Source organism: Gadus morhua, chromosome 10 (genome assembly GCF_902167405.1).
Source record: "Gadus morhua chromosome 10, gadMor3.0, whole genome shotgun sequence".
Classification (NCBI taxonomy): Eukaryota; Metazoa; Chordata; class Actinopteri; order Gadiformes; family Gadidae; genus Gadus; species Gadus morhua.
The window spans coordinates 17739916-17753170 of NC_044057.1; the positions used below are offsets into that span (position 1 = coordinate 17739916).

The window sequence follows — 13255 nt, forward strand, 5'->3', positions numbered from 1 at the left end:
TCAAGATGGAACTCATTTAGATTGAATGGAGACGATAGCCAATAAAACGATGCGATGCATTGTGAAACTCACAGTCCAAGTAAAAAGCAATGTTTTAATAAAGACAATGGCTTCATTCAAGGAACATAATTTTTTCTTGTCAGTTCTTGTGCCAGTGGAGTTCAATATGAAAGAAGAGTAGTAGACTTTTTAAACACCAGCTGAAAAAAGACCAGTAAGAGAGACAAATGCTTTAAGGCAAAAAATGAAACATTTTAATCCATCAATCAAATCAATTTACAAAAAGTATATCCCATTTTATATACAATATATACAGTGACATATAAACATAACTATCATTTTTCAACATGGATTCATTCATACGGTAGCTAAACAATTGCATTGTTAAAAAATAACAACATATCACTGATATTCCGGATGCTGTAGTGCAAATATGTGCAAATACATAGTGCTGCCATCTTGTGAACACCTTTAAATCCATTTAGGAGGGAAATCAATTTCTGGTTTCACTTTACATGTTTTATTTTTCAATTTGCAATCCACAGGCCACAGATGCTGAGAACATCCTACATATATTTTATTTTGAAAAGCCAACGCCTACAGTCCGATACTTAGTCATTTTTCATTACTCTTTGAGTAGCCCTTTTTTCTGGAGATACAAGGTTATCATTTGACAGCAAGTAAGGTACGTAAATATAAAGTATGTGTCAGCGCAGTGTCCTTCCTCAATATAAAAAAAGAAATGCCTAAGTGTAAAAAAAACTACTCCATGTCTATAAATAACGAGGGGCCGTTGAGTCTTTTCGTGAGAAGCTCGGCGTCCTTGCCCAAGACCCCTCTTCTGTTCCAGAACACAGAATAAGGGAAAGTAAACAAAAAGTCACAGATTGGCTTCCTCAAAAAGAAATGTTTCTCAGATCAAAAAGTTCTACAGTTCCTTCTCGACAGGCTCTCAACAAATGGCCTCATATTTCTCGCCAGCAGGGTTTTTTTTATGGGGTTTGAGGAGTTGCCTCTTTAAACAAATCGTGTTATTCTGATAATCCTTCCCCGTTACACGCTACTGGGACCATTAGTGGAAAGGATGATTGCGGAGTCGGACTCCGCAAATGATTATTTCTCTTTTTTTGGGGTGGGGGTTGCCGCTTTGCGGCACTTCCTGAGCCGGGCCCTTCACCGGCTCCCTGCAGTGGTCAGTGTTGGCCAGCAGATGGCGCCTCGCCGAGGCGAACGCTGCCGAGGAACGTGGTGTGGTTGGTCATGCTGATGAGGGTGTCCTCGTACACCATGCGGATGGAGATCCGCTGGCCGGCACGCAGTAGGCTCACCCCGGCAGTGTAGCAGGTGTTGAACTTGCGCTGGCCCGTCTCGATACTGCAGGTGCATCGCAGGAACGGCGTGGAGTCCACCATCACCTCGTAGCTGGCGATGTCCGTGAAGTTCAGATAGTAAACCTGGGCGGGGAGGGGAGAGGAGAGAGCAGGATGTAAAAAACTAAAACACTCTTGGGGTCAGGGGAGGGAACCATACTTGTCAGGGAATTCACAGTGTATACGTTTGTGAAGACGTATATCAGATAGGAGTAGCTACCTTATTGCCTTATTTATTTGTAGATCACTGTGGATAGGTGCAATTGTCCAAAGCTTTTGGTATAAACTAGGATCCAGGTGATAACCGACCGCATAAGGTAAAAGAGTTAGGTCAAGGACCGTACTCACTTCTACCTGACTATATATGAAGTAGACCCCATCCAGCAGCACCTCAAGCTCCCCGGAGCGAGAGTGCATCTTGAAGACGCGGTGGTGGATGGAGACCATCTTCCAGTTCCGCAGGACGCCCTCGGACAGATCTACGCATGGAAAGGAAAAGGAAGGGAGAAGGTTACTCACTATCTTCCTACAGATAGATAGAATAGATATGGCGGGTGATACAAATCGCGCTATTAATGCAAAATGCAAATGCAAAATGCATGCTTTGATCGCAACCCTAAGGGAAACGGTATGGTCTATTGTTAATGTGTTGCCGATTAACTGCTTCTCCTCTCTCTTGCAATAACATTTACTCAATTTATTGCAGCTTATGCACGCTAGACAACTGGCGAGAGTCGTTGAACAAGACTTTAATGTTTTGCTGTTCACAGACGAATAAACGCAAAGAGGACTGAACTGTCTGGGTGCCTCGCTGGATGCCTGTGCTGAATTAGCCTTCATGTCAAGCTGAAGCTGTTTGCCTCCACAGCCCCATAAGGAGAAACAGTTTCGAGAAGTGTAGCAAAACAGACTTTTCTCTACATCTGGATTGAGCCCATGAACACTGTGTAATACAGGCCTGGTTGGCTGTAACTGAACCTGAATACGAGAGGTGACCAGCCTCTTCAGTCGCTGCGTGCAGCCTTTCGGTCGCTGCGTGCAGAGAGAAAACTCCGTCCGAGCATCCTTACCTTCCCTCACTTGGATGGTCGTTTCCTGCCCTTGCAGATGCACCACTGCCGGCTGAGATAAAAGATAAAACAAAGGAAGACGTTAAAAATAGGGGTTATGGCAAACTGATCTACAGCACCGTTCTTACATTGGCAACTTTCCTGTTTAAATATGACACATCGTACCTGAAATTCCTTTGTTTTGGTCTTGTCAGCAGTCACTGCGAAAAAGGAAACAGACGACATTAAACACTAGTTAGCGGCAGGGTTTTAGAACAAAGCAGCAAGTGGCAGTTGGAACAAAACAGACCATATAAGGACGGAACATTGCAGAACCTGAAGTGTTCCACACAAACAAAAGTACGCCAATCAGTTAATTGATTGGACAACTTAATCCATCCCTGCCACGTAGAACTTACAAGATGTTTTGTTTTTTTGCAGACGTGTGTAATGTCGAAGAAAATACGCTCTTGATTTAAGCCGGCTGGGAAACAAATAGCATCTATAGTGCCTTGAAACAGGAGTGGGATGCTGCCGTATAGATTACACGCAACATGTACTTTCATTAATTCCAGACCGGGGATGAGGGATTCATAGAGCCGGTCCAAACCACTTTATACCTGCTGGACCTTGGAGGCCTGGAGGTCCTTGAGGGCCAGGGGGCCCGGGTGGTCCGGCTGGGCCGACAGCATTGCTCCCAGGGATGCCAGGGATCCCTGGGATGCCTGGGGGCCCCTGCGGCCCTGGGGGGCCGGGGGGGCCGGGAGGCCCCTGCGCACCCGGAGACCTCTTCCTTCCTGGAAACGAGAAAAAATGGAAGTGGATGGTTGGCTTAAGATGACTAGGTTGGCTTAGGATGAAAATATACTTGATTATCTTAATGCCGGCTTCTGCGTAATACTACTACTAATACTAATAATATGATAATACTCGTACAAGGACACAGAGAGAGAGTTCTGTGGAGTGTTGAATGGTTATGTTTAACTTGGCCTAAGGTGGTTGCCAGGTTTAGCGGCCTGCATGATGGACGTTGCAGGAGAACAAACAGCAACACGCAGAGGCCTAATCAATAATAATAATAAATATAAAATGATACAGAGGATTCCAGAGATATTTGTTGAATTTGTACCTTTTCTCTTCTCTTTTCGTCTTTCCTTTCCAGTTGATTCTGAAGTTGGGGGAGGGGGAAGGAAGGAGAGGGGAGGAACAAAAACAGTGTGATTAAACTTGAAACGGTCCTCCTGACCAATTATCCTCTCGGGTAACATCCAGCGCATGCCGTGAAGGTACACTGGAGAAGGGCTAAGCTAACGGATTCAGATGTGCTCCAATGGGCAACCGAGTGGAGGTATGTCAGTCTGTGGTATCTTCTGGTGTAGTAATTTGTAAGTGTGGTTTCACCTCCTCTGTATGAACAAGTGCCTTAAGCATTCACAGGCAGTGGAACTGGAGAAGATCATTAGAGAGATACTTTATCCTGCCAAAATCCTTTCTTTGAATTAGGCCCAGATGGGGAATGCAGATGAAAGTGTGTGTGTAGATATGCGGTGTGTACACGTGTTTGTGTGTTTGTGTATCTGTGTGTGTGTGTTTGTGTGTGTGTGTGCGTGTGTGTGTGGTTATCGCATCTTTACAGCCATGTGTGTGTGAGCACATGTATGTTCTACGGAGGCAAGGACAACTGCACTTCGGAGAACGAAACTGCCCCCTTGCGCACGGTTCCATGGGCGCATTAGAAGAATATTTTCTTTGCCCAAGAGGCGTGTCCCACTCGTCTCGTGTTTACTATGTCATTACAACTACAAAGGCCATTTAACCTTAAAACCTCACAGTGTGAGTCCCCCTTCAAACATATGGCCAGTGTTCCTCCTCTGGCTAAATGACTGGATGCATCCGCACGGATTTCTCTTAACGAGCAGCCATATCTGGAATCTGGTGCCCGTTAGGAGCAGAGAGTGCACACACACACACACACACACACACACACACACACACACACACACACACACACACACACACACACACACACACACACACACACACACACACACACACAAACAAACATGGATATCCTTTTAGAGTGTGTGTGTGTGTAGAGTGTGAGTGTGAGTGTGAGTGTGTGTGTGTGTGTGTGTGTGTGTGCGTGCGTGCGTGTGCGCGTGTGTGTGTGTGAGAGAGTACACACACACACACACACACACACACACACACACACACACACACACACACACACACACACACACACACACACACACACACACACACACACACACACACACACACATCTAAGGCTGAGATTACAAAAGCCTTTGTCTGTGAGCTGAGAGCAGAAGGGAGACCTGGGAATGATTAGTGTTCAGAGGGTCGGGACATTACTGATTTATGTAGAAAGTCTCAAAGGTGAGTTTTTTCTTCTAATTTAAACACAATCACTAACCCCCCCCCGCCCCTCCCGATCCCCCACTCATAACCCCCCCTTCGCCCCCCCCTAAACCCACAAGTATTCAGTGTCACGCCACAGACATCGGAATGCCTTGTGATCATGCTGCACTTGTTGCACTCAAGCAAGGGGCTTCAGAAAGCGTGCTTTTTATTTGCATAGCTTACGTTCTGAAGAAAAAAAACTACAAATGCAGATCAGCTGTATTGAGCGTGAGTTTTTTTCTTTTTGAGTTATTGATTGCGATGAATCAATCCATTAACTTGATGAGGGACATTAGCATCTCTGGGCGGGACGTCATTTTTTTTAAACTGAACTCTCTTTCAACAAAGGCTTCCAAGTGATTCATGGCCGTGTTCAGTTCCTGATGTGTAGGTCTTAGCGATGACAAGGTCAGACTTGATGTGATTTCAAGGGGCCGTTATAAGATTTAGAGATATAGAAATGAACACAAGGGTTGCTGTCTGTTTTAAATTGGTGAAACCACCCAAACCCTGTTTGCCTTGTTTGCTATCCAAGTAATAATCAGTACCATTCTGTTCCTAATCCTGTGCTTTGTAAAGTCCAACATGATGTGGGGGAGTTCCTGGGTTAAATAAAGCACTAAACAGTAAATAAAAAAAGGAGGGGAAACCTTTTCACAAACTAATTAACAAAGTATTTTGAAAATAGGATAAGAGGCCAAAGCCCACAAGAGTCTAGTGTAGAGACTACTGAATCTACTCAAAAGGCCATCGCTGAATAGTTTTTATGTGTGGACCTTCACGTCATTGAAACCTTCAAATGAACCCCACCACATCGATACATACTTCACGAAATCACAAGAAAAACAAAGCCAACTCCTAGACGACCCTTTGTACACATCAGTTATTGACTAAGAGCTTAAGAGAGCCAATTCATGTTGGTTTCACAATGACTCTTCAAGTTGTCGAGGAAAAAGTGGGTGTATTACAAGGACAATGGTTTCAAAGTTGCCATTGGCTAGGCGCACGGTAGCAATATCACTACTGCCATTGTTAAAGTGTATGCTGTATCAATATACCTGAATCAGACTGCTTACTAGGGCTTCTTTTTGACCGCTGTGTTATGCCCCTACGGTCTTCTGGGCCCTGGATGTCACTCGGTCTGTAGAGTAACTGCTCCTCCTGCAAAGAAACAGACACACAGACACAGACACAGACACAGACACAGACAGACACAGACGCATACAGTTTGAGAGGAGTGAACGTGATGCTGCAAGGACTTATTGGATGCAAAACAATTCCTGACATTAGCAATTAGTGAGTTAATAAAAACATAAGGGAATTGAAAAGGTTTCAGACAGCAGGAAACATGTTAGCGTACTCGTTCTATGGGGGGGGGGGGGGATAATGTTTACACAGAGATAACTCAGACCATTTGAAAATCTGTGCGATGTTACCAGCCACCAAACTCATTTGCGGCCAGGCTATTGTCTGTCTCATTGATGCTGTAACTCAGCCTGTAACCCAAATCCCTTTTGTCTGCCTTTTTGGCCCATGAGACGTGTTCACCTGGAAATTTAGATTTTTATACAAAAGGAGGGACCTGAATCACTGTTAATCTGAGAGCAATATCTATTCATTTGGCACCTGGTACCAGCCCTATTCAGGTGCGGCATGAATACGGCAAAAAAAAAAAAAAAGTTGGAGCTGAAGAAAGGATCTGATGTAGCTTGTCTGAGCTCATTCCTCGAACCAACAGGACAGGCCATTCTGCAGTGGCAGGGATGTTCCCATGGGTGAGTGAAATGGGGGACAAACCCCATGACTGTGTTCTATGTGGTTGCGTAGACTGGTTATGGTCCACGTGAACTCAATGGGACCCCCTGACCCGACTGTATTAGCCACACACTCAAACAATCCTGTCCTCCGTACTCGGGCTGTGTCTGATTGTGTTTGTTGAGTGTGTTTGTCACAGAGCAACTACGTGCGGCTTGCTCTTTTGTCACGTTCCGTTAGAGAGCCAGAAGGTGATCGCTTCTTTGGAGGATTCCCAGAAGTAGACAGACAAAGAGGGATCACTAGCGCTATTTAAACACAAAGAAGACCACCCAAAAGCTTTTTTTTACTTGAGCCGTCCAAGTCTGGCCACACTTTGGAGTGTCAGCATGAATAATGGTAGGCAGCGCCAATATTAATGCTGAGAGTAGTTGTGGACAAGAAGCCATAGATGTGTTGTTGCATTAGACATCTGCTTGATATTTCTATTAACGACTCCCGGGCACAGACACGTGCTGCACTTTACCATGTATCGATTTATGCAAGATAGGGATGAACCTAGGGATCCCAAACCCAAATGCCTGGGGCATTTGGGTTTGTTGAAAAGCGTTTAACCTGCTACTCGCATGTAGGGCTGACCCAATTGGGTTCGAATGACAGTCGTATCCGTGACACTCTTAGAAAGTCTGGATTCGAATGGCCTCAAAGAAAAGGTCACTCTACTGAATGAAACCTCAACTCCAAACCACTCTTCCTCGCGGATTTCCCTGGCCCACTGAAAGACAAGGCCGTCTGACAAGGAAAGTAATGTTTCGGGTCTTAACTTTATCATCACTGAGACGAGAACCCCGAAATAGGGGATGAGTTGAATCATGTCAAACCACCCCTATTTATGTTGGGCATGCTGACAGTAGTAAAAGTCCAAATCTCTGACCGGCTGCCAACCATGTACGGCCCTGTGAGTTCGGGAAATCCTGTCTGACGGAAGACCACGGTGTTGGAGTGTTTTATCAGTCCACCGGACTCCAGATGTTCCCGCAAGCAGCGAAGATTGCCGTTCATTTGGTGGGCAGGTGTCTCCACATCTCCACGCCAGCTGTTGGCACGTGGGGGGCTTTTACCCCTCAAAGGATTCGGGGTGTATGTTGAGGCATATGGCATTACACTTTTGTCTGTAGCGTCGGCCAAACACGACTCCAACAGCCAATTTCAGAACCTAGATTAAGTCCAATCAAAGCGACAAAATGCAAAGTAAACAATGCGCGAGGCTACCACCAAAGTGCTCGGTGCGAAAAGAGATCGCAGAATGACCTTACTCACTTCGTTCCATCTCATTACGGACATTTACAGCCTTAGAAAAGGCATGCAGAGTTACAGTAAATCAGGATGACAATGTGTTGGTATGTATGCCAAGTGCCAACTATTGAGTAAAGCATTTTTTTTCCACAAAGGGGGGGGGGGGGGGGGAAAGGTATTAATTAGAGGCCTCTTAAATCTTCAAAGAGCAGGGGGTGGGAGCTGACTCCTTCCCCGTTGCTTCATGAGGATATGACTAAATTGCCTTAAATTGAGGGATGTGTAATTTGTAAGGACAGATTACGTCTTTGTGAAAAGGTTCCAAGTCGTTTTTTATATACATACAAACATACCCACACACACATGCACAAACACATATTTCTATATACATAAAACACACACACACACACACACACACACACACACACACACACACACACACACACACACACACACACACACAAACAATTGCCGGCTCCCACTGCACGTTTGTTTCAGAGAATATGGGATATTTGGGGATACTTTGCACTAAGTCTACACTCCCAGCTGAGACAATGGTCATTTCTGGGAAATGTCTAATTGCTAAAAGGCACTGTCCACTCTGAAATCCCCCTAGAGGGATGTTAACTTGAAATAAGAAAACGGCCCATTAGACACAGTTACAGGGATGGGTCAGCATCACCCCAGTGTTTCTCTGTTGCACTGCTTGGCCTGTCAGCGGCCGATCCCATAACTTATTGCTGCAACACCACTGGCACCGGCGCGCTCCCCATCTGAACACAGTTAATGGCTTCACGTTGTCTAATTTCGTACGGTCTCTGTGACTCTTGGCTCGTTCCCTCACTGGACTGCTCCTTTACAAGGTCATGTCCTCAAGGCCTGCCAAGTCAGTTCACTGTTGAATTTGACAAGTTTCTCCAACCAGAGTCCTGGTGTTTAACCCCATCCGTATTTCACGTATTTGTTCGAAATGTCCCCTCGTATTTCCATATAAAAACTGAGCCCCGCACGGCTTTTAATATTGATATTAACGGGCCACCAACGCTCCCTAGCGCATGCCATGGTGGCCTGAAGATTTTTGCGTCCCGTCAAACTGACTTTTTAATAGCTGGTAACGAAAGTCCAGATGTTTCGGCATCTGTTCTTTGTGAGACTTTGAAGGCATACATCAGAGGACAGATTATTTCATATGCTGGTTAAGAGAATTTTTTCTCGGGGCTGGATAAAATACTGCATCTCTGCCAACACACTGAGTGCTGCTGTTACCAAGGTTACGCCAGTAAGATGTTGGGTGATGAAGTGACACTTGCTCTTATTTTGCACTGCACCATTTCACCCACATACTGAGCACTTAATTATACCCTCACACCTGTGCATTGGCTGGTACAAACACTTTTTTACTGTTGGGAACTGTGCAGCTTCACTGGACAGATGGGATTTACTTCCTTGCCCAAGGGCTCCCTTTGTGGTCAACAGGGATAAATTGTTGTTTACTTAGAATTTATTTTCCAGTTTATCAGTTTTTCCACCTTAGTACTTTCCTTACTTACATTAAAATGCACATTCAGACTATTCTATGTTATAATATGCAGTTATATGCAAGCCTCACTTTGCACTAAATATCTGCCTCTTCTCCAAACAGTTGGGTGTGTGTTAGAAACTACCAATGCATTCAAAGTTGTGATTTCTGTCACATTTCACTGAAGCAAAGTGTTATGCAAGCAGATTGCTTGAGCAGAAATATTAGGAAAGCTATTGAGGCGTGTAATCTAATTTGGACGTTTGGCTCGGGCTTTCATCCACACTATTAATTGAGATTAGCTGCAGATTTCATGTAAGAGTAATAGAAAGATGTGGCTTTAATGGATTTTAATAGGTTAGAGATGATGTTTTCCCAATAGTTTAACAATAACAAGAGGAATCAATTTAGGTGGATTATAACATCAAAACTAACTTCTTGGAAGGCTATTTCTTCCCACATATTCATAATTATACCGATACCCAAACGCTCATTGTATTCGTTATGCATTCAGTGTGCGTTTAATGAATACGCCTACGACTTTCACAGTCAATATTCCAGCACTGATTTGATTTAAAACGTGTTATCTTTTAAAGCCTCGCCCCCAAACCAAAGTTCCGAGATACCCATAGTACCCCGTCGCTTGGCTATCAGGGAAAACCATACCGCACGAAATGCTGGACTGTGACCCAAATCTGGTGGCCCGCGGATACCGAGCAACTGTAACTGCTCAACCCTGCAAGGCCACATTCTTGAATGACAAAGGGGCTAGGCCCTTCTCATTCCCAGCATCTGCATTAGGCCCAAACGTCTATTTCCCTGGACACATTCAGAGTGACAGAATATCACGAGTGGGTTCACTGGGAATTGTTAGTGTAACCTATTGAGATTCCTTTTACTAGATTTTTTGGATCCTAGTTTTCCATCACAGGTTTTACAACCCCTCTGCCCTGGCTCACTCATCCATAGTGGATCGGCCTTGTCCATCCTGGCACATATCGTCAGGGCTATGATTCATTTGGTATCTGTGTCGGGGAGCGGTTCTGAGGCCAACTATGCCTGAACTCTGGATTCACTGTAGAATCCAGAATCACACACACACACACACACACACACACACACACACACACACACACACACACACACACACACACACACACACACACACACACACACACACACACACACACACACACACACACACACACAGCTACATTTCGTGCTGTCGTTTATTGAAACTGGAAAACCTTAAGAAACAATAGCAGCCATCCAACTTCATTACTGCCATATCAGTTCTGATTTTGCCAGGAACTAAATTAACGGCCTATGTTTAATACCAAATATGGTGTTCCAACAGGTTTGATATGAAAGTGAGTCAATGTGTTTCACATCTCTGGAATGCCTGGTATGATTGTTTACACTATATGTTTGTTGGCTTTACCTGACAGTTCTCTCTCTTCCCTTTTTAGTGTTTCAATGTGTGGACCTTTACACATTGTACTGCTTGGTACTGAATACCTGCGTGTTCACATCGCACGGATGCTGCTCAAGAAGCTTTGATGTTTTCGTGTGTGAAATATGCAACAAACAATGTTAATGTCTCGAAAAAATAAAAATCTTCAAAGGGAAATTCTCAAAAGCTAACAAGTGCGGCCGCCCTGTCCAGATGCCACATGCTCCCGTTGCTCCAACTATGTAAACTGTGGGATGTGTAATCAGAGTTGTTTAATGCAGACATCTGGCAAGGACAGCATCATAGCACTGTTAAATATTTACAGCTGGCCCACAGTCTTTCACCTCGTGAGGCATCACCATCTGGGTTGAATACCGGGCTCATCTCAATGGGGGGAAACCACCACTATCCAAAATAAGCTGAGCAAAAAGGGGGACAAAGTGAGTGCCTAAATGAATAGGCTTCAGCCACCCGACATGGGTAGGAAAGGGGAGAGTAGTGCCTGGGCACATTGGCGACTCTGGTTTGTTTGTTTGTCAGGAGTTCACTTGTCAGGGTGACCATTGCGGTTAACCCTGGGGTTAATTCAAGCTAAATGCGCTGGGCTGGCTATAACCACCATGTAACATACACCCACGCCGGTCCAGACGGGAAAAAATGACCACAGTTATAAAACAAGTTGAGATAGGAACATATTATGCTGGCGAAAGCAATCAGACCCACGCCTGCTCCCCTTTGTATTGATGACATTATAGGGGGGTGGGGTGGTACTGTTGTGGGGGGGAGAAGAAGAGAGTTTGTTGGTTACCAGAGCAGCAGATGAAAATTTGATCAGTGCGCTCCCAGGAATGAAAACACATGTGAGATGCAACTGGCTTAGCGCCAAGTACCAAAATGCCCATCTAACGTCCAGATGAATTAACATCAGCCTGGGGGTTTGCACCTGCTCGTGATTTAGGTAATTTGCTGTCCACCTGCTCTTGCGACTTCACTGCCCCCTTTTAAGGAACTAAGTGGAACACCAACTGAGCCTTATATGAGGACTATCTCAAATGGAGGATATCTATAGAGGAGGACAATTAGTGTGCTAATGTGGTAATAAAATGAAAACAAAACAATGACTCAATAATACTCACTACAATTTATGTTCTAATAAATAGGTAATGTGTGCAATTCGATTATTTATTTTCATATCCATTCTAACTCATTCTCGTTACAACCTAAGCCATAACGGGTTCATAAACTATATGACATCTGCTGGGAAACCACAACCCAAGACTATCCCAGTGAAACTGAAGAACGGAGCCCTTGACAGGCTACTGTACAAATAGGTTGTCCCGAAACATGCCTTGACATAGCGTGAACCAAATTTGACACCCAACGTGGAACACGAGAAGGAAGCGGAGCTGAATGAACATGAACCGGTCGCGCGTTAGGAATGAAAGTTACGCACTCTTGTTTGGGGTCGGTGTGCAAGTCTACAGTGTTGTTATTGATATATGCCCCCGGAACCTGGTGGTTATTTATTATGCTTACCTCACGACCCTCTCCGACGCTGCCGGGGTTCGCTGGCTGGGAGCTGTGTGAGAACGCCGGGGCGTCGGGCAAATCACCTCCACTCCATATCGAGTCTCTTTTTTGGTGAACTATTTCCCTTTTCACTTCTGACCGCAGATCCAGATAGCAGACGAGCGTGATGACATGCAGAGACAGAGACAGCAGGAATAATCCAAAGAATATAGCGCTGCTGCTTCTAGTCTTGCACTTCTTGTTGCATGTGCACGGCAGAGGTCTGGGCATCACTTCACCCGGGAAGTCCTCCTGAGAAGAAGCATCACATGCCATGATCGCATAGAGGAGAGCAGGATGTGCGTTTATCTCGGCATAATCAAGACGTGTGTCACGATGCGACCACAGATTGTCATGAGCCTAGATCCGTGCGCCGACATAGGAACTCATGGTTAAAGCGGCAGGTCGGTGCAAACTTCTTCATGTCTCTGTAGTAACAACAGAGCACCGCCTACGCCGAGCCTGATTGGTTTAGAGATCAATTACACATCAGACCGTCCAGGACATAGGTCGGATCGGGTTGGATTCATGACAGCATTTTAGCGGCATCTTTTGGACGAGTCGAGGTTTGCAAACGTTAAGACGAACTCCTTGTGGGAGTATAATAATGTTAAGGGGCATCCGTTTCATTTAATTGTGACTATTAAAAATACGCATTTGAGCCCCCTGCAAATAAATGAAATAATAGAGAGAAAGAGAGAGAGCCCCCCCCCCCCTCTTTCTCTTTTATTTCATAAAAAAAGGGGAGGGAGAGAGAGGGAGCGAGAGAACACTCTCTGTCTATGTGCGTGTGTGTGTGCGTGTGTGTGTGTGTGTGTGT

The 13255-nt window shown here is 45.0% G+C and overlaps 1 protein-coding gene across 2 annotated transcripts; it reads right to left on the reverse strand.

Moving 5' to 3' along the window:
• Window positions 1–231: 231 nt before the first annotated feature.
• On the reverse strand, window positions 232–12863 carry eda (ectodysplasin A). 2 transcript variants are annotated; one of them, XM_030368950.1, is made up of 8 exons: window positions 12403–12863; window positions 5902–6004; window positions 3549–3587; window positions 3040–3216; window positions 2606–2640; window positions 2441–2492; window positions 1725–1849; window positions 232–1454 (listed from the first exon to the last, which is right to left on the reverse strand). In XM_030368950.1, exons 1-8 carry the CDS (start codon window positions 12709–12711, stop codon window positions 1194–1196), a joined length of 1101 nt encoding a protein of 366 aa, XP_030224810.1. In that variant the 5' UTR covers window positions 12712–12863; the 3' UTR covers window positions 232–1193. The 2 variants fall into 2 exon arrangements, with proteins under 2 accessions (XP_030224810.1, XP_030224809.1); XM_030368949.1 differs by having other exon boundaries at window positions 1719–1849; window positions 12403–12862.
• Between the last annotated feature and the right edge of the window lie 392 nt (window positions 12864–13255).